Source organism: Lepisma saccharinum, chromosome 23 (genome assembly GCF_977018435.1).
Source record: "Lepisma saccharinum chromosome 23, izLepSacc3.1, whole genome shotgun sequence".
Taxonomy (NCBI): domain Eukaryota; kingdom Metazoa; phylum Arthropoda; class Insecta; order Zygentoma; family Lepismatidae; genus Lepisma; species Lepisma saccharinum.
The window spans coordinates 60159609-60187312 of NC_139251.1; the positions used below are offsets into that span (position 1 = coordinate 60159609).

Sequence of the window (27704 nt, forward strand, 5' to 3'; positions counted from 1 at the left end):
ACTATTGAAGTTTAAAAAAATGGCCTGACTTCACCTACAAAAATTTCAGGCGACACCCATGGATAAGAGGATTCAGTTTCGAACCAGAGATTCTAGTGGGTTCTGCAACAGGATCGGAACCTTTTTTCACGCACAATTTAAATTCGGTCCAAGTTGCGAATTGTTTCAATTGAACTTGGACCCTTTAGGGTTTATTTAAACTGATCCGGAAAAAGGGCTATTGGACCATATTTAAATTCATCCGGAAAAAAGTTCCTGGATCGTATTTAAATTCTTCCGGAAAAAAGTTCCTGGATCGTATTTAAATTCTTCCGGAAAAAAGTTCCTGGACCGTATTTAAATTCTTCCGGAAAAAAGTTCCTGGATCGTATTTAAATTCTTCCGGAAAAAAGTTCCTGGATCGTATTTAAATTCTTCCGGAAAAAAGTTCCTGGATCGTATTTAAATTCTTCCGGAAAAAAGTTCCTGGATCGTATTTAAATTCTTCCGGAAAAAAGTTCCTGGATCGTATTTAAATTCTTCCGGAAAAAAGTTCCTGGACCGTATTTAAATTCTTCCGGAAAAAAGTTCCTGGATCGTATTTAAATTCTTCCGGAAAAAAGTTCCTGGATCGTATTTAAATTCTTCCGGAAAAAAGTTCCTGGACCGTATTTAAATTCTTCCGGAAAAAAGTTCCTGGATCATATTTAAATTCATCCGGAAAAAAGGTTTTTTGGACCGAATTGAAATACTTTACAGCTAGAGAGGTTTTTACGGTCCAGAACCCATTTACGCTTCCTGATTTTCTCCCCTGGACCGGAATTAAATTTATTTAAAATTCCTGGACGTAGCTTTAACAACCCTGATTCGATCCAGGGACCCCTGAAGTCCTAACGCGATGTGATAACCACTCCTCCACGCATTTTGTTTTATCTTTTACACACACACACATACATCCCGGCCCCTTTAATGAGTTTAAAACAAGCATTATTTTTCCTGGCCTAAAGCAGGAGACAGCGTTGGCTTTTGCAAATATTACTTTTTCATTTCAAAGACATCGTTTCCTCCTTCTAATTTACTTCTTTATTGCAATGGCTGGAATTAAATTTCTAATTTCACAGACTCCTTCAGCCTTTCCCATCGCAGAGCATAATTCTACCTGTTTTATGGCGAAGGGCGGGAGGGGGTGGGGGGATAAAGCCACCAGAACAAGCGAACACAATTAAGGGAGAATTACGAGGAAACCTCCGGTGAAAATGCCTTCCCAACTGACTCCAGCGCTGGAGAAATAACCTCCGCAATTTTGGAGAGGCAACAAACAATGGAGAGAGCCTCATTATTCTGGATTTTGATGGTGTAATGATGCCCGCATTGCAATTGGAGATGTTTTCTCTCGTCAGGAGAGTTGATCGAATTCTGTTTCATTTGCTTTCGGGGTTGGTTAATTTCTTCCGGTAGCTTGGAACCGAGTTCCAGTAAGTCGGGGATGTTCAGAACCCTTCGCCCACGCCCCACTCCGTGGAAAGCCAAGGTCAATATTCACTTCTTCGTGAATACTTGTATCTCCCACTTTGACATTATAATCGCACTTGTAGCACTGCAAAACTAATGGAATGGTCTGATTTGATTTGATTTTTGTTAGTATTTAGCTTAGCTTTTCTACCACTCTTGGCTAATCGCGAATACTAGGATAAATGATGATAGTAGTAGTAGCGGCACTATGGATCACTGAGTCAGCAGAAATCTAACACATCCGGTGACCTTGAAAACAGAAATCTCTGTAGGTATCGTGTTGTGTTGTCCCTTTATGTTGTGATTGTATCTTCATCAATCTCATCTTATCACCATTCATTATCATCTTCGCGATTAGCCAATAGCGACAGAAAAGCGAAGTACAATAAAATAAATTACTGACTCACAAAGAAAACCAAACCGCGCACTGTGTGGAAACGTCAACTAGGCTGCGTTGCCTAGTTCGAGCATCAGACTGACCTCTCTCGTGTCATCCCTGACCTTTCGAGCAAATACTGTCAGTTTGTATGTGTCACATAGATTATAAAGACCAACTCTACAACGAGATCTTTCATTCACACACGCGGGGTTGTGCTCCGACATGGCAACTGCGCCAATTTCTACCACACGCATAACTTCATGGCCGTGCGTTTAGTTTCATTTTCTACGTGGCACACTAAAAGTACAGCATTCACCACATTAACATGCAATCCGGGGCGGTCCAGTCCCCGCAGATCAAAGTGGAAACCTAACGAAGCCTTGATCGTGACCTTCACGTGGTCATCTGAAAAAGTGGAGCCTGGGCCACTGATAATCTTACCTAGCAATTTTTTATATAGAGAGGTCCTTGTAACCGACAGACGCGGTGGAGCCTAGGCCACCAAGAATAATCCTCCTAGGCAACCATTTATGTGATCTATCAGACTACACGCTACCCTGAAGACGGAGGCAGATTCAGCCTCCGAAACGTAGGTAAATATCTTTAAAAAATAACAGTGGTTAAAAATCCAAAAACTAGAATGAATAAATCACCACTGATTAGCTACAAAGAAGAAGATTGCAGATGTTATTCCATTTATTTGATTATTATTACTATATTCTTTTTTGCAGAAGTCAGTGTGTGACTAATATGTGAAGCTTTTGTAGTATTATCGGCATGGTTGTTAAAGGTCCAGGAATTTTAAATAAATTCAATTCCGGTCCAGGAGAGAAAATCAGCAAGCTTAAATAGGTTCTGGACCGTAAAGAACCTTTTTATCTGTAAAATATTTCAATTCGGTCCAGGAACCTTTTTCCCAGATCAATTTAAATACGATCCAGGAAACTTCTTTTCGGATGAATTTAAATTCGGTCCAAGAAACTTTTTTCCAGATGAGTTTAAATTAGGTCGAGGAACCTTTTTTTCTGCCTGAATTTAAATGCGGTCCAGGAACCCTTTTTCCGGATCAGTTTAAATATGCTCCAAGTTCCATATTGAAATAAAACAATACACACCTTTGACCGAATTTAAATTGTGCGAGAGAAAAAAGTTCCGATCCTGTTACGGAACCCAATGGAACCCATTAGCATTTATGGTTTCCTGGAACTTTTAACAACCCTGATTACCGGTACTTAAAAATCATTTATGACTAAACTGCCTTTGGTGCAAGATACACAGAGTAGAATGACAGAGGACTCAAAAAAACCCATATACTTACTTTCCTACGCAGTGGGAGGCCGTGAGGATCCACTGGTCCGAGATCAAGACGCCGGCGCAGTAAAATACTTCTTCGGGGCCTCCTAGGATGGCCACCAGGAACGGCCAATCTCCTGGAGTGGCCGGAACTCCCCCGACGATCCTGGAGGTGGGAAGGTCAGGCGGTTTCCTCCTCTTACCACAAGCTGGAACAAAGGAGGACACATTAACTTCCATCAATATCACCTTGCTCTCTTCCGGCGGCAACTTCAAAGGCGAAACTGAGTGGTCCACAGTTCTCCGATTAGTCCAATTAGCGACTTTGCCTAATTAAATGAAAGAGAGAGGAACAGTTTGGTGTGGTTCTGTCGTGGAATGAATTTTAGCCCGAAGTTGCAAGTTTGAAGATGACACTGCAGCTTAATGGAATGTTTTGGGTCTTCTAGCAAGTTTTAGTAATTTTCTTTCTATATCCCAACGAGCATAGGAGTAGAGTGGTTTAAGTGCTGAAATCGATTGTCTTTTATTGAGAAAACTTGAATGAGTGGTCTTGCTTTACTATATCTGCTAGTGGGCACAAATTGTGTTCTACAAAATATATACTGCCGGACACCTTAATATTTGACATCTGAATTGCAATTAATTACGCTGTCAGTTAAGTATTGAACAATTGAACATTATACAGGGTGTTTGGGCTTCAGGTAAACAGAAAGACCATGCTATAACTTTCGAACGAATTGATAGAAATGTGCAAGCAAATACTCATTCGATAGGAAATATCTTCAAGATTTTATAGTCAATATGGCAACACTACAACTGCCACGCTGCGCGCTGCATGATGGGAACTCGCAAAATCGTTAGGTATCGGAGCGCGCTTGCTTGCTTTGTTATTCATGATGTGGACCCCGGAGCGGAAAAGTGCAGTGCGTGCTTTGGCTAGCTGAATTGAAATCTGTTACACGTGTTCAGCGGCGTGTAAGACTGGAATGGAATGTGGATCCTCAGTCTTGTCCCATTCGTAAATGGTTTTGCGTAAATGGTTTTGCCTAACTGAAAAATAGAAAGAAGCTATTACGGGAGGAATATTATTCTTGCACCATAACATTTTAATATTACACACTTTCAAATGAGATATGAATCGCAAATGTGAAACGATAGGAAGAGAGCAAAGCCAGGAACTTATCAGCACCGCCTCGTATGTAACAATGTAAATTCACTATAATGTAAAAAACAGCAAAAATTCTTGACCACTAGCTTTATTTCTTCACGTTTTCTTGACTTCCTTGACCAAACTGTCAATTTCTTGACTATTTCTTGACTTTCTTGACATTCTTGACTGGTAGATACCTTGATAGAGCATAAAAGCAGAAACATAGAGGATAATTCTTACCGAAATTTGCACATGTGAGTTGAATGGTCGCATAGTTCTTTGTGGAGCATGTCCTAAGTTCTTTCACGATGCTCCTGTGCCTCTTCTGAAACAGCTCAAGAACAACCGTTGAAGATGCGTTGGGGAAAGGGATTGTTGTGTTGCTACCTGCCAGCATCAGCCGATTGTCCTCCACGTTCCTGTAAAAAACATCACAATAAGAATTGCAACGTGTGAATAAAAATTAACACCTACCCACTTCTCAACATTTTTAGAGACGGATTCGTATTGAAAATTCTTTACTTATTACTTTTGTATTTTATTCCTCTCTTACTCTTTGTCTGTCTTCCTAGATTTTTGCCTTCCTTTTATTTCTTAGAATCTTATTTCTCTTCATTATTATTAGTTTTAACTACCTTTCCTCTCCAGTTTTGTGTCTCGTTTCCATCTATGTGTTCTTTCCTTCTGTCAAGCTTCTACCCTTCCTCGCTTTAGACGAAAGCATTTTCATTAACATTTTTGCTAGCATTAATGCTATGTAAATGCTTCCAAAAATCTCATAGGAGATAGTACTTTACACGGAAGCATTTCCTGTAAAATTTCGGTAAGCTTTTACGATTACAATGTATAATATATACAGCCGAGTTTCACCATCTATGAGTTCACGTTGTTTACAATTGAAGCAACTAAAATATTCTTCCATACGTATACAGTAAAATATATAAAGCATGTATTTAAGCAGCAGGTTTTGTACCTAAAATCATTTAATAGGAAACGTTATTCCTCTCGGTTGAATAGTTATCGTGTTTTAAAAATGTGAAGTGATGAATTGCTTACATCTCATGCGGCCGCCATTACAACTGCACTCGTGACCATGAGATCGCTTCTGATTGGTTACGCTACTAAAAATGATACGGACCGAGCCTATCCTGGAGAAATGCCATAACATTTCTCACTTTACACGGTAGCTTTTTGATCATGGCATAAATGTTAAGAAAAATGCTAAGGAAAATGCTTTTGTGTACGCTTTATCTTCCGTTCTTTTCCTCTCACTCTTTTCTTACTCTACCTCTCTCCTCAATTACATGTTCCTTTTCTCACTCTAAAAGTCTCTCTCCCTTTCTCTTTCAAATAAAACATTTAAATTTTACCATGACGATGTACGTGAGTTGGAAATTTAATAGTGGCAACTATTTACTCTCAAATGACACAAAAGAGATACCGCTGTGAAACTTTTACAGCCCTTTGATGTAGTCACCAGCATTGTGTACAACCATTGCCAGCGATGTGTAAGTCGTACTATTTCTGTAGCAGTGTTGAAGGTTTGAATGAAGCGGCCTATTGCCTGAAGAATCTCTGGAACAGTTAGGGAGCTTCATCTTAGGGATCAAATGAAAGTCACAGGGGCTGGTAGAGCATCTGCAAGCCCCCATCGAGCTAACAAATCAGCCACAGGTTGCGCCACATGCGGCCGAGCATTGTGCTGCAAAATGATGGGAGGATTCGGCAGAAAGTGCAGGTCGAAGGTTATGTTACAAAAATGAACAGTAATACTGTGCATTGACGGTCTGTCCTGGAGGTACGGCGAGAATCACCAGATCTTTCACATCAGTGAGGTTCTTCTACACAATTTTAGACCGCCAACGCCAACGATACTCTATTCACCGCGTCACTGCGCATGCGCCTAGTGTTAGAAGGAAGAGTTAATTTACTGGGAGGTAGCTTAGGTATAAAATTAACATGTGGTATAAGTGAGAAGCACCGGTTTCGTTTCATGGCAGTGTTGCCACTATTAAATATCAACACACGTACATTTACATTCGGCTACAAAACCAACTATTTGATTTTGACCTCCTCATAAATTTTTCTGTGGGTTTCCATATAAAAACTCGATATCGTACGAAACAAAGGTACGATAAAGTAAGTCAGGCTAATTATATAATTACTGAATGAGTAAAGTTTTTGCCAATAAGCTTACATATCATTATCGATATGTCAGTACCAATCCTTTAATCGATCTCGTCACTAATCGATAAAAAGTTGATTATAGAAATGGAAAACTTTAAATCTTTAATTTTATATTACTTACATGTATCCCAACATATCACACACGTAGCCAGCCATGGAGCCATTGTCCCAGTTTGTTATGCAACCAGGAAGCCAGGATTTCTTGTCGGGGTGGTACACCTCCACTTTCCCGATGGCTTTGTCCCCCATCCTGTCGCTTAGGCGCACTGAAAGATAGTTTAGTGTTAGTGGTGGAGAACGGAACTACACTCTGTCGCGGGAATCTATGGAGCAAGCGAACGAAAGAAAGTCCTCTGCGCAAGGAGTGACTCGAGAGGGATCGACCAATGAGCGTGTGAGAGGGGAATACGCGGCTACAGCTACCTACTATTTGCATCAGCGCGCACGGCTTTATTTTGCCCACTCGCTTTTTTCCCATCTCTGCTGTTTTGCACGGCCTTTATCCACAGATTCCCGAGATAGAATGTAGTTATATCTTATATACATATGCATACATACATACATACATACATATACAATTTGTACAGGGTGCACTCCTCAACCACGGCTTTTTCTGGTATACCAGATATACAGGGTGATTGGTAAATCGACCTATTCCTGGAAAGGGGTAATACTAGAGCACATTTGCAACAAATTTGATCCTAAGCACCGGGGGGTCGGAAATCAATGGGTTTCGAGTTATTGCAGTTTGTAGATTTTCGTGACATATTCCGACTTGCGACCAAAGAAACTACTAATTGTGAAAGAACTACTACACCCTGGGAACTTAATCGACATATTGCTAACAGCTGACGAATGAGTGACTACTGGGGAAAAAATCATGCCCAAAATTCCCATACCCACAGAAGAAAACAGTCATTGGAGCACACGTCATGAAGAAATTTGGAAATTATCGTTTAAATCGAAGAGGATTACTCAAAAAAATGGTAACACAGCGTAAAAATTACGGAAAAAACTTCCTCGTTTCATAAGCTCTCCGAAACGATACAAATGTTGTCAACTGGCACACGGGTTGGGGGGAAAATCTGAATAAAAAGCGGAGAAGGCGCGTTGTACACCTCTTTGTAAAGTGAAAAGAAGTTGTCGGTTGTGAGAAATAAAGGAACGAAAATGAGTGAAATAATAATGTTATTTACCATTCTCATGATTCCAGGTTGTCAGAATTAACTGTTACGAAAACTACAAATCCTGTTGAAATTGCCTCCCCGGTTACGAATGCAAGCACGCAGCTTGAGGCGTACTTCAGACACAGTCACTCGCGTTGACACTCAGTCTCTTATGTATTGGGTGGCTGTGGCAATTCTCTCTCTCAACTCTTCTTGGGAATCCACTGGTGTACTGTAGACTAACTCTTTGATGTGATCCCAAATGTAAAAGTCGCATGGCGTCAAATCCGGACTCCTCGCCGGCCAGGGGGTCGGGCCGCCTCGACCAAACCATCGTATGGGATAATTGTCGTCCAGCCACTGTCGCACATCCCGGAAATAGTGAGTTGGCAGCCATCATGTTGGTAAATTATAGCCCTTTTTGTGGCGAGCGGCACATCCTCCAGCAGCGCCGTCAAGTCTTCCCTTAGTTTTCGTAGGTAATGCCGTTTAGGTTTCGTGGCAGATAGAATGGCCCGATCACATGATTGTGGATGATTCCCATTTAGTGAGAATTTTCTCTGGTGAGCCTTATCTTTAGCTTTTCTGGGGTCATGACCAAAAAATGCGCATTATGAAAATTCGTAATACCATCGCGGTCGAATTTGGATTAGTCCGTTCACAGAATTCTTGTCAGATGATGGGAGTCTACAACGCGCCTTCTCCGCTTTTTATTCAGATTTTCCCCCCAACCCGTGTGCCAGTTGACAACATTTGTATCGTTTCGGAGAGCTTATGAAACGAGGAAGTTTTTTCCGTAATTTTTACGCTGTGTTACCATTTTTTTGAGTAATCCTCTTCGATTTAAACGATAATTTCCAAATTTCTTCATGACGTGTGCTCCAATGACTGTTTTCTTTTGTGGGTATGGGAATTTTGGGCATGAATTTTTCCCCCGTAGTCACTCATTCGTCAGCTGTTAGCAACGTGTCGATTAAGTTCCCAGGGTGTAGTAGTTCTTTCACAATTAGTAGTTTTTTGGTCGCAAGTCGGAATATGTCACGAAAATCTACAAACTGCAATAACTCGAAACCCATTGATTTCCGACCCCCGGTGCTTAGGGTCAAATTTGTTGCAATATATTACCAATCACCCGTATATATTTATTTCACTTTTACATGTGATAATGACAACTAAAGAACACTTTAACAACGTTTACTATTAGAGGTACAGGGACAAAGGTCTTATTTTCAAAATTTTCAGGGAATTACGACTTTCGAAATTGTTGCGTACTCTCAATTTTTTTTTATTTGGAAATGATAATTACATATCCCAAAGAATTGTATTTTGTCGTGGTGCCCTACACATTTGGTCCATCCAGCGTCCGTAGGACAGACGATAGAAGCGAAATTCCGGAAATTCTGTAAGCTGGCTACACTGCCGTTCCTACACCTTGTTATTATAACGTGATGGCCACAATAGAGAATTGTACCAAATGTGGGCCCCCATTTTGTTTTCGGCCCGTATCAAGGAAACCATGAAGCCAAAATAAGCAGTACTTAAGTCTGAAATACTTAACCCATAGCGAGAAAAAAATGGCTTCATTGTGAAAATCCTATTTTTTAAAGAGATGCAATTTGGAACATTGGAATAAAACGTTCCTATTGTGTGCCCCCTTATATTTAGTAGTATTAAAATCAACAACAGCTGAAATTATAGTGATATAAGCTGAAATACGAGGCATGAAAGGCTGTGGAACAAAATAAAACTTTCTCTGAAATGTTAAACCGACATTCCAAGTTTTCTTCAAGAACATCGTTTCATTTCGAATAGAAGCTATGTGGTCTTGTTATCTTGATTCTACGTTCTTAGTTTCTCCCGTGTTCTCTCATCATATGTATTCCCTTGGAACCTGTACCAGAATTCCATGATTAGAATGTGAGCGAAAACGCATTCTGTGCTTGTTGGCCAACAACAGAAGGGGCCCACTGGAGGAACAACGTTTGGGGCCCATTTTAGGACCACTGGTGGTTATTTTTTCATGATAATTATTTCCCACGTATTCCCATTCATTACTTACCAATTACATACCTAGATAGCTCCTTTATTTAGGATTGAGTACATAGAAGAGTTGACGCATTTACCTCTCAAATGACCGAAGTACAGCAATTGAACGTGGAAATAATAAAAGTCTCTAATTGGCCAAAATCACTCACGAGCTGATTGGAGAACAACAGACGCCGTAATCAACATGGGCGCAAGCACTGCATGCGATCAGTTCCATGTATTTTCCCCAGACTATAGCATCATTCAGAGCAGAAACGCAGGGGGGTCACATTTGGTACAATTGGTCTATCATTTTGGTCAACAATTCTGCTTTTCTTCTCCATCTTTTACTATGGAGATCTACAAATGTATAAATTTCAGCTCTGCTAGAGTTGACGAGCTGTATCTTGGCGGGTGGCCTTGGCTACTCCGCGCAGAGTGTGAGAGAGATACGTTTATGTAGTTGCCACGTACTCGCCCTTTGGGTGGTCGACAGCAAGGACAGAAAGCAAGGATAATGACGCGCAGCCGGTAGCTCCTCCCCTTTGCTACTGCGCAGCCGTGCTTGGCCAGGGTTCACCCGCAAAGATACAGATCGTCAACTCTAGTCTCTTGTCATTCCGAAAAAAACCAAACGAAATCGATTTCATCTCTACGACAATTGGTTCTAGAGCTAAGATTTCATTTGCACATCACGGCAAGTTTGACAATAATGCAGAAAGGCTCGCTAAATGTTAACAAGAGCGCAAAACGATAGGATGAAGCTTAGGTTGATTGATCGGGACTGGACCTACAGTTTAAAGTGGGATCCAAACCACGATGTGCCTCCACTGGGTACCGAACCCGGGGCCCCTTGATTACAAGTCGAGATCCTGAAATCAGGGGTGCCCATTCCCCCCAAGGCCAATGGCGCATCCCCCCCAAATCATGTCATGGCGTCCCCCCAAATTATATCATTCGCGCCCTCAAACCATATCGTAATCCCCACGAAGTATTTAATTATTTTTTCTTAGCTTTACTGAACACTGTACTTCATCTGCCCCTCCTCCCTAAACAGGGGTGCCCATCACTCAAGACCGCCCCTAAAATAGTTCATCACAATACGCCCAAAATGGTCTGGATGAATACGTAATAATTTATGTCCATTTACATTAAATACCATGTTAAACTGTCCATATTTTTCAATTGCTTGATTTTCGAAAAAAATTAAAGCTAGCACTTTGATTGGTGAAATATTGTAAATTAAATTATGTATTTAACACAAATTGTTACACAACTTTAGATAAAGATAGAAAATTCACCCTTAGCAAAACCAAATAACATGCTCAAGCCGTATGACGAGACATTACAGAAACCTAGCTAGAAATTCTTAAGCTCAGGGCGATAATATAATACGGGTCCTATTTCAAAGAACTCACCTCCTCCCCAGTTTTCTTGGGGTAAATATAATTATTTACGTGAATTTTATCTTCAGTACAAATTTAACTTGTTAAAGTAAAATTTTCTTGTGACAAGAAGTTAGAAATGCGGTTTCGGTATATTTTTGTTCCCAATAATGCACCTGCTTTAAATTAAGCAGCATACCAACACTAAGCATTATATTTTAAGAAGTGATGTTATTATGAATATCGAGAATATCGCTTATGTCTTGTAATATATAGTATAAAACTTCACATTCACTTCAGTAAAGCGACAAACACTCATTGTCGCAACACAGCAACGCAGCGAGCAAGAAAATTTTTACATCCATTTCAAGAATATTAATCTAATGGGGTGTAAATACTTTCTTAGGATCCAGGGATGTTTAGTCTTTTCCAGCTTCTCTTTCGGCACGTTCGGGGTCATAAACGTATTTACCATATCGCTAAATACAGTCTCCAAAATTTAATATTCGAACTCTCTCTCCACTACAGAAATCCCTTGACAATCTAAGATTTAACACTTTATGAAGAGTTTCCTATCTCGCCCTTTAAATTTAATACTAAATCCTGCCATCAAAATTTCCATGCCAATTTTATCCTTACTGTTGAGTTGATATTGAAGAGTGGATATTGCCTCCTCCAAAAATTAATTCTCAGTCTCCACACCAGAATTTCCGCAACAGTCCAAGACAATAGTAATACACAGACATGAATTGGATACCCCCTTAATTTAATGCTCAATCTCCCTCTAACTAAAATACCCGCCATAATCTAAGACAAAGAGTTAGATACTGCCCCCCCAACGTTTAATTCAGAATCCCCCCAGAACCTACGTGTCAATTAAGGCATAATATGTAAGAGTTGGATAGTTCCCCCCTCCCCCTTTCGATAATAACCTTACACGCTTCCTTTTCTTAATATAATGGATTAAATATGGTGCATTTAAGATGTAAAACTTTTACATATATTTTGGAAAAATATATAAATGTCGAATTTTATATTATTTGAATGGAAAAAATTCCCCCCCCAAAAAATCTCGATGGCGCATCCTGAGCCATAATCCTCCTCTGTGTGTACCTTTGCCTGGAATTAATCTTAGAGGTTATCTATTCTATAATTGTACAGGTTTTAAAACCCTGTTGAAAACTGCCATGAAAATAACCATAAATTACTTTAAAAGAATCAATACTATTTTGCTAATACGTATTGCTTTTTTTTATTGTCACGTCAACGGTATGATTTTTTTAAAAAATATTGAAAGCTATGTGGCCTGCATTCCTGCGCCAATTACAGTAACTGTAATAAATTAGCAAAAACTGTAACTGAAACAATAAGTTATATTTCAAAATGAATAACTATGGCTGAGTTACGCTTTTGGCAAATTAGCCTTAACCCGATTGCTCTTAAAACCAATGACGGAAATTGCAATAAAGATGTAATCAAACAAATTTACCATTAATAATGTACAAGTTGTTATAGTATTAGTATTAATGAAAACACGTCATTTTAGTAATCACTGTATTAAATTTAATTTTCGCGAGTTAAAACTTCGACATCCTCCATGCAAAGCTGAAAGCTCTATTGATACAGTCCTTCTTCAAAATTTAAAATAATCTACAGACATGAACAATTTTTCATGTTAACGGAAGTTTACAAATTGATGACCGTTCTGGTCCATGCACTGCTGGAAACAAATTTCGTTCAATGGCTGCCTTCAATTCGTCGACTCTTGCCGGTTTTGTACCATAAACTTCAAATTTTATGCATCCCTGTACCATGAGGTCTGGTGTACGCAGATGGTATTATTTTGAACCTTATGGTCCAATCCACCTGTTCGGCGTATTTTGCAAAGTACCACTTACAAAAACTGCACTCTCCGGTTTGGATCATCTGCACTGAGAGCATGGACTCTTCTTGGAATGTAACTCTTCCAATGCCAGTGCTTCAAAAGGCAATGGACACTTGATTTTGATATTCCTGTTAACGTGTATATACATTTTTCGGAACACCCTGTATATACGTAACACTTACTATGTATTTATGTATATACGGCGTTAAAGGCGGAGCTACTGCGGAGCATGCGCACTCATCTGTTTCCACTGGAACATCGGGTTACGCTTACGGTGCTATGGACGTTCATATGAAAGGGCAAAGAGATTCTTTTACAAGGAAAAACGGTGTCAGCTGTGTAGCATATGGTTGCACAGTTCGATCGGGAACAAATTTATTGAGTCAAGTATCATTTCGTAGGTTTCCGAAGGACTTAGAGAGACGAAACCTGTGGATACAAGCAGAACGAAGAAAGGATTGGTACCCGGAAAGGATCTGTACGACTTGCATTTTGTTACAAGCATGTTGATCTTTTATCTGAGTATTGTGTTGTGGTGAAAAGCACGCCTCTTGGCGAGGTTTCAAACCGAAGCGACATGCGACAGCAGTGGTTCATACCGTACTGACAAGCGACACAGGCCCACTTATAGCAGCACCTTGTAACAATTTAATAGGAATAACTTTGACACAAAATGATAATTCTGGAAGCAAGTTTCTTGTACTGAGAAGGTTTTGTTTTTGTATTTCTATATACTTGCATTGAATGTACGGAATAGAGATTCACAACTTTTTTTAAAAAAATTAGAACAACTCTACAATACTCGCTAAAGTAAGATGTGGACAACTCCATATGTACCGGAATCGGAATTATTTCGTGGAGAACAATCTTTTGGTTTGAGTTGGTGTTTTAAGTCCACTTTATGCACAGTAAGGCTAATCGGGACTGGACCTACAGTTTAAAGTGGGATCCGAACCACTTGTGCCTCCACCGGGTATCGATCCCGGGACCCCTTGATTACAAGGCAATGACGCTACCACTGCGCCATGGGGGAGGCCCAAGAGAACAATCTTTTGTTCTAGAATCTGCATAATATAAGTATTGTCGTACTGCATACAGGATTTCCGAATTGAATCGCCCTAATTTCAACTGTCTGCAACTCCACGTGTATTTGATGCATCCGAGTGAATTATCTATTAATAAATCTACATAGTCCTAAAGTTTCTATGAACAAAGTTGTAATTAGTACAGTTTAGAAATTTAGTACTTTCGTACATGCGCCTGACATTATCCCTGTCGATGTTTTCCTCTAGGGGGAGTCAAGGACATGCTATATTCAACCAAAGTGACACTATTGATCAGCTTCGTGAAAAGATTACATTAGCCGCTGGGAAAGTCACACCACACTTGCTACAGATCACCTGGCGGGAAATCGAGTATCGGCTACACATCCTCCGTGCGACTCGTGGGGCGCATATAGAATTGTACTAAATGTACTAATTACTATTTTACTCAGAAACTTTAGGACTATGTATAGTAATTAATGTATAATTCATTTGGATGCATCAAATATATGTGGAGTTAGACAGTTGATATTAGGGCGTTTTAATTCGGACACCCTGTATATTGACCCAATGTAGTATAACCCTAGGCTTGCAAAACGTAAATGAGCTTAATGTAGTGATAAATACGAGCTTCTATTGTACCTATAATCCATGTATTAGAGCAGGTGTTAAAGGTTTCTTTGAATTTTGAACTTTTGTCTGAAATATTAATATCAAGAAATATAATCCAAAAGAAGCTCATCATGCTAGGACAGGAAAACTGAAATTTTATTAGTATTCTGATATTTATTTTTTTATTCAAAATAGTGTGTGACGGAATTGCGATTTGTCCAAACATGTCATACATATTTAATTGTCATGTTGTTTTCAGTTCCCAACTGAAAACTTATTTCATTGATCGAAATGTAATACAATATTGGTCCCTTGAGCAATACAATGACATTACAAAAATATTTAGTATCAGGTAAGAAAGAGTAAAAAAGTAAAACAAAATTGTAATTTGTTTCAAAATCTACACATATTTGGAAACTACGTATATTAGCAGCATTGCTTGCCTAGACCTACGTTGCATGTACTGGACTGTCAAAAATATAACGAACACACTGTAAAGAAACATAAGATATTGGTTGTTGGGTAGAACTTGTGTCATCTTATGACATCCCCAAGTATTTTGCCTCTATATAAGAAGCAAATTACATGCGAACATCGCACCACGCAGTGGATAGTTTGACTGGGCCCCCATTTTCCTAGAACCACACAACTACGAACCTAGTAGTGAGAACCATAGACCTCAGTAAATTAATTATAAATTACAAGCAAATGTATCTTTTCAATTTCATGTTTATTACAACCAAAGCATTAACAAGTAAATAGTATAGTCGACGCGCTAGCTACGTTAACGACCGGCTGGCTTTAAAGTCCACGGAGCGCGCCCACCAGCTGCAACAATCAAATTCACCCAAATGCCCAATACAAGAAACAATTGTTGTAATACTTGACATGGCATATTTAAAGGAAAATAATACACAACATTAACTGGAAGATTATTAACGCTTGTCTCGTAAACAGAACATCATTTGTACAGACAGGCATAGCGTTTCTAACAACATTTATTTTGAATTTACCATAGCCTCTTTTACTGTGTACATTTGTGAGAAATTGCACTGCACTTTGGACACATGGACGATAATTTTACATATTTCATGCATCCACATACTACAACGAATGCACTGGATACAGTCACATAATGATCCTTTCTTCACATAATAATGCCCATGGGCATATTGTACTTAATTTCTGTTGGCATATCACCCCACAGCTACAAGCAGAAAATTGAATCACTGGGTTGGCAACTCTGAGCACCGTGCGGCAGTTTCACTCTGCAGATATGTTTCCTGACTCTTGATCTTTCCACCAAATATAATTCAGTTTCTTTCTCTCTTGGGAATATTATTGCACACTGTTAATACAGCAACGTCCAAAAAAATATTACCTCAAAGTCTTCTTACCTCATGAAATTCACCCTGAATGGCTTCAGATTCTTCTCACAAGCTCCAAACCTGCTGCCTCGTCTCATCACGGAGGGCGCTTTCAAACAAGAGTCGCAGAGTTGCCATAACATGAACGTTGCACGAGATACGAGGGGGTGGGCATTTAACCCCGATGGGCATATTCCCCCGAGTGACTCTATACCTCGTTTACATGCGCCCTTCCTTGAGGAAAGAATATGCATGCGACCATGCATAAAACAATATTTCCCTCCCTACTGATCCTGATAAATTGAAAGCGTAATTTCTTTTTATTCATTCAGTTTCAAGAATGGTGCGATTTCTTTTGTTTCTGTATGGCTTTCTTTGTTACAAAGCAACAAGCCCCTTATGGGGCTTCACTCTCTCATTGGCTCCTATCGTAACAATCGCAGCTCTTCCTTTAGACCACGGAAGTTGAGAAATCGCCCAATGGAACTCGTAATTAAATAAAGAAAATGTCGAGGAACGAAATTCGCCAGATGACGTGCAGTATATAGGTCAAATGAAGAAAATTGTGCCTTGATATTTTGTAAGCCACTGACGTAATAACTTCCCTGGGTTATTATTCATGAGAGACATGAAGTAGAAAAGTACCCCCTATAGTCCGTTTTATTCAACGGAGCAAAGAGGTACGTAAAACGTGGCAACACCGCACACAGCGATGTCCGTTGAATCGTGGAAACCACCCACTTTTCGGAATTGGATAAGAGGGCTGTAGTTGTCATTAGTAGGGGGTGGTTTTATATGCACTAAAAAGCCAAAAATATGCATGCAAATATGCATTAAAAACAAGGAAAATGTGCACTTAAAATATGCACTATAAATTTTCAATGTGTGTCCTAAAAATTGCACATTTCGATCTACGAGAAGTCACAGGGAGCAAGGTCCGGCGAATACGGCGGATGTTCTAACACTGGGATGCCATATTTAGCCAAAAATGTCTTCACTGACAGGGCCGTATGGACAGGAGCATTGTCTTGGTGCAGCATCCATGACTTCCGTTGCCACAAATCAGGTCGTTGTCTTCTTAAAATTTGTCGAACACTTTCTTTGTCTATTCCTGTGATTTCAGCAACTGCTCTAATGGTCAATAGACGATTTTTTCGAATCACATCACTCACTTTTTGAATGTTTGTTTCCGTTTTCGACGTGCATGGTCGTCCTGAACGTGGGTTGTCTTGGATCATTTCCTGTCCTTCTTTAAACCGTTTAAACCACTCAAACACTTGTGTGCGTGATAAACACTCATCCCCGTACGCAGATTTTAACATGTCGTACGCTTCTGTTGCGGATTTCCCCAGTTTGTAAAGGAACTTCATATTGACACGCTGTTCCATTTTAATACTCAGCATTTTTCCGACGGAGCACAGACGCACGTTCCGCTTTGTCCAAGTGCCACAGCGAAACTCAGAGGCCTGCACTCAGGGCAATTAGTCATTCTGTAGGCAGGGTATGGTAGTATAGAATCATGCATTGCTCAACCTTCGCGCATTCGTTGTTTGCCAATAGCAACATCATCATTTTTCTAGCCAAACCTCGTATATATGCTCTAGGACTGCGCCATACCCTCTCACTTCTCGGGGGCCACATCTCACATAATTTCAAGATTTGAAGCGTTTCTCATTCTGCAGATGAGATTTCCAGTGTAGATGGTTAATATAATTGACCAACATGGATAGTAAAAAAGTATGTCATTTCTGTAATTTGTTTTTTTATGAATCAAGACTGTTTACAAAGCAGAAAATGGTGACTAGACGCTGGGGCTTATTTTAGGAATTTGTCCATCACATTCAAAATTTATAAAATAAATTAATAAAGTTGCACACATACCCATAACAACTCATCTTACGAAGTCAAAACATTATGGTTGAACAGTACTGTTGCAAAGGGTTTACAAAGCCCTCAAATGCTGGCCAAAGCTCAAAGGGCCAATTTCCTACAGTAATGTTCTTATATACAGGAAACTAGCTGATTATCCGGCGTTGTCCGGGTATTTATTTATCCCAATCTTCTATTAGACATGAAAATAATGAATACTAACTATAGTGTAAAATGTAACTATTTTTATTTACAGGTATTTAAAAGTATAAGTACAGCATACAAATTCTAAAGTAAAAGCTTTTACAAATTCACTATAATATTAATTTAACTCAAAACGTGATTATAAATAACATTTTTAGTTTCACCTCCACGAGCAAGAATAAATAAATTGAACGACATTGGGAGTGTCACTGTTCATCTTAGCGAGCCCGAAAACTATGGATTTCACACTAATATCAGTCATTTTACATATCACCCCCTTCCCACCCCCACCTTTAGGGGTGCCAGGGGTGTCTTACTCCCACAGCATTTCTTTCCATATTGTAAGTGATATGTATACCAAGTTTGGTTGAAATCGCTCCCGGTGTTCGAGAGTTATGCCGGAACAAACATACATCCACTTTTATATATACCTATATAAAAGATAAATGAACATAAAGTGGTAATAACAAAATAATTCAGAACAAAATGCAGCCTATTTTTCTTCAACGTTGTCTTTGGATGCCATTGTGGATAAATGGTTCTGTTCTGATTTCCAAAAATTCGCCAGAAATTCGAAGAATGAACTAGACGGAAAAGCACTCTCAATTCAAAAATGCTGTTCTTAGTTCTTACGAGATTCAATTCACTACAGAATCGTGGCCATGATGGATGGGGAGAAATTGATGTGTGAGACAATAATACAAAAATGTTTTACAAATCCTGTTGTATAGGGAACATAATAATCAACCGGTAAAGACAGTATAATAGACAGAAAGGAAAGGAATGTTAACTTACGGCAGTTTCTCTCATCTTGACCCCAAGGACAGTCATACACGCCGTCGCACACATGGGATTGTTCCATACACTTATGCTTGCCACAGTGAATCATATCTGTAACAGATGAAAAACAATTTGCAATGTTCTATAATAGAAAATTGACACTGCATGGAACACCACAACAAAATCCAATTGAAAATATTAAATATACAAATAAAATAGCTACGTAATTATGTCGATCCCTCTGATGAAAGTAGCCAGTGCTCTTCGAAGTCAGACGTCCTGGGATCGAATCCTTAATTAATCATAAATGCATTATTTTGTCCTATCATCTATGTCATAATTTATCCTCATCGTCACGATTAACCAAGTTCTAGGAAATCGACGTAAAATATCCGAATACACAGACAGACACACACACACACACACACACACACACACACACACACACATTGTATATACTCAACCACAAAGTTACCAAGCATAAAAATAATACTTCATGTAGGTGTCCCAATAAAGGCGACGGATTTAATATGCTGAATAGAACACATTTTTAAAGAAGAATGACAAATATTTTTACATCATTACTACGGGTAAATGCTCCGATTTAAGGATGCCACGTTTGATTTACGTGACATGTTCTAAGAATACCTTTATCAGTGATTGTTGCAGCTTAGTTGAGGATAACACAAAGGAACATCGAGTTTTGATAGTGAAAACTCATTACGAGAATGGCGACTGTTATGCAGAGACTGTAAGAAAGCTTTGTGCAATCTTTGGACGTGAATGTGCACCTAGTGAGAGTAATTTCTCAAGTTGATCAAGAAATTTGAGGAAACAGGTTCGACAGCATACATTAAAACACCGCGCTCTCAATCTAGCCGGTCTGTTGAGAACATCGTTATTGTGCATGGCCGTGTTATCGCGAGTCCAAAGAAATCTTTTATTCTTAAATCGGAACATCTACCCGTTATAATGATGTAAAAATATGTGCCATTTTGTAAAGATACAGTATTTTCTTAAGCATATTAAATCCGTCGCTTCTATTGGGATACCCTTTATCTTCACCTCTTGGGTTCGACCCTGCTTCCTTGCGTTGAACTTTGTGCAAAGTCCACTTTATGCACATGTAGGCTTATTTGGACTGCATCTACGGTTAAAAGTGGAATCCGAACTAGTACGTTCTGAATATCGATCCCGGGACCCTTTGATTACAAAGCGATCACGTAAGCAGTACGCCATTATTTAAAGGAAAATCCCTAAGCGGCTGTTTCCCCTGTCATTCATTCATTTCCTCCGTTTTCTTACATTCGTTTTACACAATACTCAATTTTTCACGTTCAGGACAAACACAAATATCCAAGTCTTAATCAGGATTCCAACCTGGGACCACTGGCATCGTAGCGCGCTGTGCTAACCTCTCCGCCACAGAGATCGGCTACCAATTTTGAACCTTTGAGCTCGCAAGCGAACTCGATCCCTTTACACCAGCTTGCTCATTTTCTTATCTGTGCCTCCACTGGGTATCGAACGCGGGACTCCTTGATTAAAAGGCAAAGACGTTACCACTACGCATCGTGAATAGCCCATCCATGGGGGAGGTTGCAAGCTTCCTTATTTTGTAATCTGATGCAAGAGCATAACTGATACGCTCTCATTTATGAGGATGAATGATGGGATCCAAACCTACCACTCCCACAATAAATCGATGGGTGATGTAACTTATTCATCATTCATCCTCATAAATGATGAGAGCACTTGTCATTAAGATGATAAGTCTAAATGCTTGGTTGCGAAAGGGAAATCTAAAATAGAATCTCTAAGCAACTAGAAAAGACAACGGTCACTCATTCGGTTTTATGAACCTTCAAACCTGAATCATGCATGTTGGTTGGATAAATACCTGTCTATCTGAAGAATGATAATGATGAATTTAAAATGTTGTAGAATACAATAGTGTAAGCGATGAAAACTGACCACAAACCCTTCGAAATGCTCTTACATAACAATTTCATTGAAGCAAAACATTCTTGAAGGTAATTATACACTCACCGACCTCCCTCTAGCAAAAGAAGCACAACACCGAGATCTTAACCCGAAAGCACTTTCCATTTACTTCCAAACTTTTGTGTCCCCCATTCTAGAATACTGTTCACCCATCTGGAACATGGCTGCCCCTTCTCATACCTCCAAGATCGAGCGTGTTCTCAGCTTTTTCCTCTCCATCGTTCGATATAGAGTGCCTGCCCTGAGACACCTGTATAAGAGATATCTGCTTATAAATCTGCATATTAATACTCCAGAAACTCGTAGATACGTTGAAGATATGAAATTACTACATAAGATAATTAATGGAAACCTAAGATGCAGCATCCCACTCCACGAACTCTCCCTCAGAGTGCCTAGACACAAAACACGGAGCAAGGAAACTTTCCACACTGCTACTCCAAGAATCTCACTCATTCAACGTTCACTATTTCATAGGCTACCAAATCAGTTCAATGTCATCTCAAACCAAACCGATATATTCAGTTCATATCCTTCTTTCATCACCAACATGGAAAAAATTGTATATAAGTAATGCTTTTGTGAAACACATCTGTTCACCTTGGAACTGTCTCGACTTGTTTATGTTTATATTTATATTTTGTTTATTTTATTTTATTTTATCTTGTTTCGTGTGTTCATTTTAACACTAGTGTACTGTTTTACTGTTGTTTCTTACCGGTTTAAAATGGCTTCTGCTGTACTGGAAATTTCAATAAATAAATAAATTATCTTTGGACTTCGTTGCTTGTTGACCAGCGACACTCTCACCTCTCCTCTCAAGTCCTCTCTCTCGATCTCCTCTCTCTCTCTCAAATCAAAATCAACAGTCCGTCCTCTCCCAGCCTGTCTCCCCTCTAAAAACCCAGGCCATGAAGCTCTTCCTCCATGCCGAATCGTGAGTTTTCTACCTGTTTATTGCAAACAGCTGACCACCTATTTTCCTGATCAAACTCTAGTTTCCTCAACACATCAGGAAGTTTTGCTTGACGCTTAACTGTGCAATATTGAAATACCACAGAGGGTAGACGACTGATGTAAACAAATGAATGCCCTAGTCAATATGAAGCTTCCAGAGAAAGTTTAAATAAAATACAATCTTATGATTGATTGATTGATTTAGTTTATTTTACTTCGCGTTTTGTGCCTCTTGGCTAATTTGCGAAGATGGAGATGAGTGATGAAATGATGAAATGGATGAATGGACATTCACAAACAAACAAGCCCGACCGGGATTCGAACCCAGGACCCTTGGCGTCGCAGCACGATGTGCTAACCACTTTTTTTTATTTTTTTATAAGTTTTATTTCACTATTCTGTTTACATCTATGGATTTTTTTCCTACATGTATACATACAATTACATTACATCCAGATATTTACCAAAATATTGTGACAAGCGGACATTTTGATTTATTTGATTGTTTCCATCTAGATCTTTTAAGATACATTGTATATAGGGTGATATTTGGTTCAAACTTTTTGCTATATATATAATATACTGTATGTGCTATTAGCCACACAATGGCATTTTGTTTCTTCACAGGGAAATATTTGAAGTCTGGTAATATACAAATTTTTGCTTGAAAGCATTGTGGCGATATACGACATATTTTGGCAAGGCACATAAGGAGAAAGGCCCAAATTTCTGAAATTCCTTTACATGTAGTGAGGCGATGTTCATTTGTATCCACCTCTCCGCATTGTCTACACTCATTTGTTGGTAGTCTTTTTATTTCATTTAGTCGAACATTTGTTGGAACTAGATCATGCACCAGGGTATACCACAAACTTCGTATGTCCGTGTCAAGGAAAGGCTTGTGGAGATTTTGCCATACATTTGACCAAATAACATTAGGAAATTTTTTCTCTATTCGACTCTGCTGCAAAATAAGTTGTCGTTGAAAATGTTCATACAAATATTTTGACAGAGTATTTTCCTTCAAGTCCATGGGAAACTCCACATAACTCCATTCTTGTACAAAATTTCGTACATACATAGGGCTCTTTGTTAGTCGAGACAAGTTGGGTGGATTTTGCGGTGGAAACGTATCGGTAAATATACGCAACCACATTGATGTAATCGACCGTTCAATTAAGTACAATTTATAATTTCTAGCTAAAAATAGAGACTTACATTTATTTTCAATATTCCATAATTCTAGACCACCTGTCATTTGTGTTTGGCACATGATCGGGAACGGTACCCGAAAAAAATGTCCGTACCACATGAACCATCCCACAGCAGACTTTATTTGTCGGAGATATTGCTGTGTGATTGGCAACACTTGAGCGACATAATTTAATTTACTAAAAATAAAAGTGTGTAGGAACCAAACACGCTGAATTAAATTGAGTTGTCTTCCTCTCATTTGATAACACTGTAACCTGATTTCGCTTACAATTTTCGTCCAGTTTAGATCCAGCATTCTGGATTCATTAGTATGAAAAGTAATGCCCAATATTTTGAGTTCGTTTACATATTTTATCCCTATGTCCGGATTGTCTTGCTTCCAGTTGCCAACAGGTAAAGCCTTTGATTTTGTCATGTTAACTTCCGCTCCACTGGCAGAACAATACAAACACATTGCATTCAGTATATTTTGGAGCTGGGTCGTTGTTGTTACACAAGCTGATAAATCGTCTGCGAATGTAAACACTTGCGTTTCAAGGAAAGCACTCGCTGCGGGTGGGGCTCGGCACTGAATATATCGAAGTAGCGGGTCCAAGGTCAAAGCGAAGAGAAGCATACTCAAGGGGCACCCCTGGCGAATGGATCTCGTCACGTGTATTGCAGGAGTCACGAATCCATTGATAAGAAGACGGGAGGTTGCCTTTCTATAGAAACTTTGCAAAACAGATATAAAGGCTTCACTGAAGCGATAGGCTCGAAGTACTTCAAACAAATATTGGTGAATTACAAGATCAAAAGCTTTTGTGAAATCAAAGGATAGTATACAAGCTGCGGTTTGTTGCATTTCATAATAATACATTATATCACGTATACCCGCCACCGTAGAAAATATATTTTGAGTTTTACTGACACATGTTTGCCGTGAACTGAGTAAGGAAGATAATATAGGTTTCAGTCTATTAGCCAAAACTTTGGCCATAATCTTATAATCACAGTTTAACAAAGTAATGGGCCTAAAGTCAGTCACTTCACTCGGACGCGTTTTTTTGGCAATCAGTACAATTATACCTTCATTTTGAAGCACGCATTCGTTTCGAAATGCATCTTGTATTATCTTGACCAATTCATGTTTCATAACATCAAAAAAACGTATATAAAATTGGTAGCCTATGCCATCGTTGCCAGGAGTGCGCTTAACGTTACAAGTACGCAGTGCTTCATACACCTCATCGACAGTGACGTCATTGTCTAACAAAGTTCTGTCTTCGTCCGTCAAAAAATTGTTTACCGATGTGAGCAATTGTTGTACAGCCAATTGATCTACTTCTTTACCAGTATACAAATTATTATAATACGTGTAAAACGCCTGTGATATACCTTGTTGAGTTCTATGTGTATCTCCGCCGGAATCGACAATATTGTTTATCAAAAGAGCTCGCTTTTGTTTTTGTGTGTGAACATAGTGAAATAAAGAGGTTCGTTCATCTTGCAAGGATGACGCATGAGTAGTTCTTATCTTTATACCCTCCAAGTGATGCCTTTGCAACGTAAGGATTTGTGCTTTATATTTTTGTATCTGTGGATAATGTTCGGTGACATCAGGTCGCATACATAACTCATGTAAACATTTGTAATAGAAGTTCAACATTAAGTTCCGGTCACGTGCACTCTCTTTCCCTAGCCATTGAAAATAGGATTTAATTCGAGGTTTTATTTTACCCACCACGTATTGTAATCAGTATAGTGTTTTTGTTGCCGGCACCAATACTTCCATTTTTCTTCAAACATATCATTAACATTAGGCTGTTGAAGTAGGGCAGAGTTCATTTTCCAATAGGACGGACCCCAAACTAATTTAGATTCTTGTAGATTAATACTCATTCTGATTGCTATATGATCTGAAAAAGGTACCGGCAAAGCATCTATTGTCGTCACATATTTTATAGTATGACCAAGTGTATAGAATCTGTCCAGTCTAGAACCTGCTTTGTTATTGAAATAGGTAAACACTATATCCTTTCGTTTTTCAGTCCAGATGTCCTTCAGCTGTAAATCGCTGATTAAGGTCGTTAAAGCTAAACTATTTTGAAACTTTCCTATACAATCACATGATCGCAGCACTTGATTAAAATCCCCACCTAGGATGATACACGAATCATTATTTGGAAGTAAGTATACGATCTCAGCCTGATAAAATTGTTCTCTCTTCCATCTGTTTTGCTGTCCAGAGGGGGCGTAGATATTAACAAAAGTATAACGTTGACTTTGAAAACTAATTCCCCTCCCATCGACTAATTTCTTTACATTTTTTATTTCTATACCACTTTTGATTATAATTGCCGTCCCTCTCCCGCTTGTCCCCAAGTTTACAATAGCCTCGTACCCATACAGGAAGTTAAAATCTACAATACAAACTTCCTGCAAGTATAAAATGTCAATCGAGTGGATTCGGACAAAGTCCGCAAGCAATTTGCATTTCACTGGCGTCAGGATCCCATTGATGTTAAGGGTACAAAGACGAGTGCTGTAATTCATGCACAATAAGATATTATAAAAAACTGTATATAAGAATACCACGTAAATGTGCATTTTTGGTGCTCAATTACACTAAAGTAATTATTAGTCCGAAGTGTTTTCAGGATGATGATAATCGTTCATGTGCATGACACAATTTACACTATTTTTTCTACCTGTTATTATATCGATATTCATCTTGTAACTCTCTAACATGTAATATATAACATTACACTGTATACACTAGGAAAGTACACAAATTTATGTCGCGCACTACACTCGTAAATCACTCTCATCTCAAAACATAAACAAACATTTCTCCTTACACTAACTACCTAATGGAGGGAGGGAAGGCGATCTGAACCCACATCTACTTAACATTTCACTTTTGTTGGGTCTTTCTGCTGTGTGTGACGGACTGCTGGCTTAGAAACATCCTGGTACATTTCTTTTTCTTACCTTCTGTTACCGCTTTCAGTCGTGAACTTGTGCGTTTTTTTCTATTTCGTTGACCTTTGTCCATAACTTGCTTATCATCTGTGGATTCCTCTTCAGTTTGTGAGTCATCTCCTGATACCATTTCTTGCGATTTTGACGAGGGAAAGGGGGGGGGGCAATTTTAGGTTGGTCATGTTGTCCACTCACGTTTCCTTCTGCTAGTTTCAAGGTCGCGTCTGGCAGGGAAAGCTCATGACCTGCCTGGCTCATTTCACCTTCCGATACACAGCTGTTCGCGGGGAGGGGCCATCTTATCACTAATCGAGGCTTCAGGCGAGACCTGGTAGTTACTCGAAAGTTCCTCGCGTTCAACTTCTGCTACCCATGACGACGTTTGACCTTCTGTAGTTAACAAATGGGAAGTTTCCTTTGCTGCTCTCTCTGATGAAACTTTGTTCGTCGGAGGATCCAGTGGCGTCTGTGCGGCACCTTCGGGTTCTTTTACATCTGGGTTCTTTGGGGATTCTTTCATTTCTATGTCCAGGGTTGTCTTGGGTAACTGAAAACTTGTAGGCTGGTATGGCAGTGGTTGTTCCGCTGCATCAATATTGATTGGTGATCGGTGGGTGGCTTCCGCATATGTGGAGGCTGTCCTTCTTCCTGGTTTTCTACGCTTATCGCAACAATTTGAGAGATGTTCTGTAGATTCACATATCCTGCACGTAATCTTTTGACCATAGTACGTTACCCAATATCGATCACCTTTGATAGTGATGTACGATGGAATTGGTTTTTTAAGCGTCATGCGAATTCGCTTTGTACCGGTACGCGTTGGGTATATATGTTCATCCGTGTACTTTTCATCATCAACATATTTCACATCACCATATGTTGTCAGTGTCTGTTGGAGAACGTCCATTGGAAGTTCCATAGGAACTACATGTACGTTCACAATTACGCTATTTTGATCCGCCCATTCCAGTTTTACCTCATGCTCCCCATTGTCATCAGTGTAAACTAATGTGCCTCCCGATCGTAATATTATCTGCTCGCCTAACACTCGCGATATTAACTTTATAAACACACACTTACGATATTGATCGATTTCAATACTAAGCACTTGATCTTCTGTTAATGACAAATTCTGCTGTATCCACCGATGCAGTTGTATCGATGTCGGTTTTTGTCGCACATTCGTGAAGACCAATTTCACAGTATTCACTCGCCGTACAGACATGGTTCAGAACACAGAAGGTAGACTTAACCGGATTTTCACTCGCTTGCACGTAATGCTCAACACGGACCGCACGTAGAGACGATGCACCGCGTGCCAGTGCTGGCAGCGAACTCTTACCACTCGGCCACAGGGTCGGGCAATACAATCTTATGGATTAATACCATAGGATATTGTTCCATGTCAAGAACCAGTCCTCTGCGTGTATTTGTGGAAGTAAATTCTTGTGCTAGTTTTGTCAAGTCCAGTTTCCGAGCCCATTCACTTTCGATGCTTAACAGTGCCAGTTCACTCAAATTTGCTTAACATTTTCTGTTTGAAGTTGTAGGGGTATACAAATATAATATGCTTTGTTGAAAATATATTTTAACGCTGAGAGGAAAACGTTTGTGAACTATCCGTCTTTCTTAGTTTATAATTCTTTCTGCGCCCCCGAAGCTCCACCCCGCACCGCAGGGGTTGCGGTGGTTTTATTTACACCACTGATCTGATGCCGTTTCACT

At 39.4% G+C, this 27704-nt stretch overlaps 1 protein-coding gene across 1 annotated transcript in view; it reads right to left on the reverse strand.

The window, feature by feature from the left end:
* Positions 1-27704, reverse strand: part of LOC145977782 (atrial natriuretic peptide-converting enzyme-like) — a 202600-nt gene that overhangs the window by 18860 nt on the left and 156036 nt on the right. The window contains exons 10-13 of the mRNA XM_083110058.1: positions 18855-18950; positions 6625-6769; positions 4557-4735; positions 3189-3372 (exon numbers count right to left, since the gene is read on the reverse strand). Of these exons, the coding sequence (XP_082966184.1) occupies positions 3189-3372; positions 4557-4735; positions 6625-6769; positions 18855-18950 (604 nt within the window). The remainder of the gene's footprint in view (positions 1-3188; positions 3373-4556; positions 4736-6624; positions 6770-18854; positions 18951-27704) is intronic.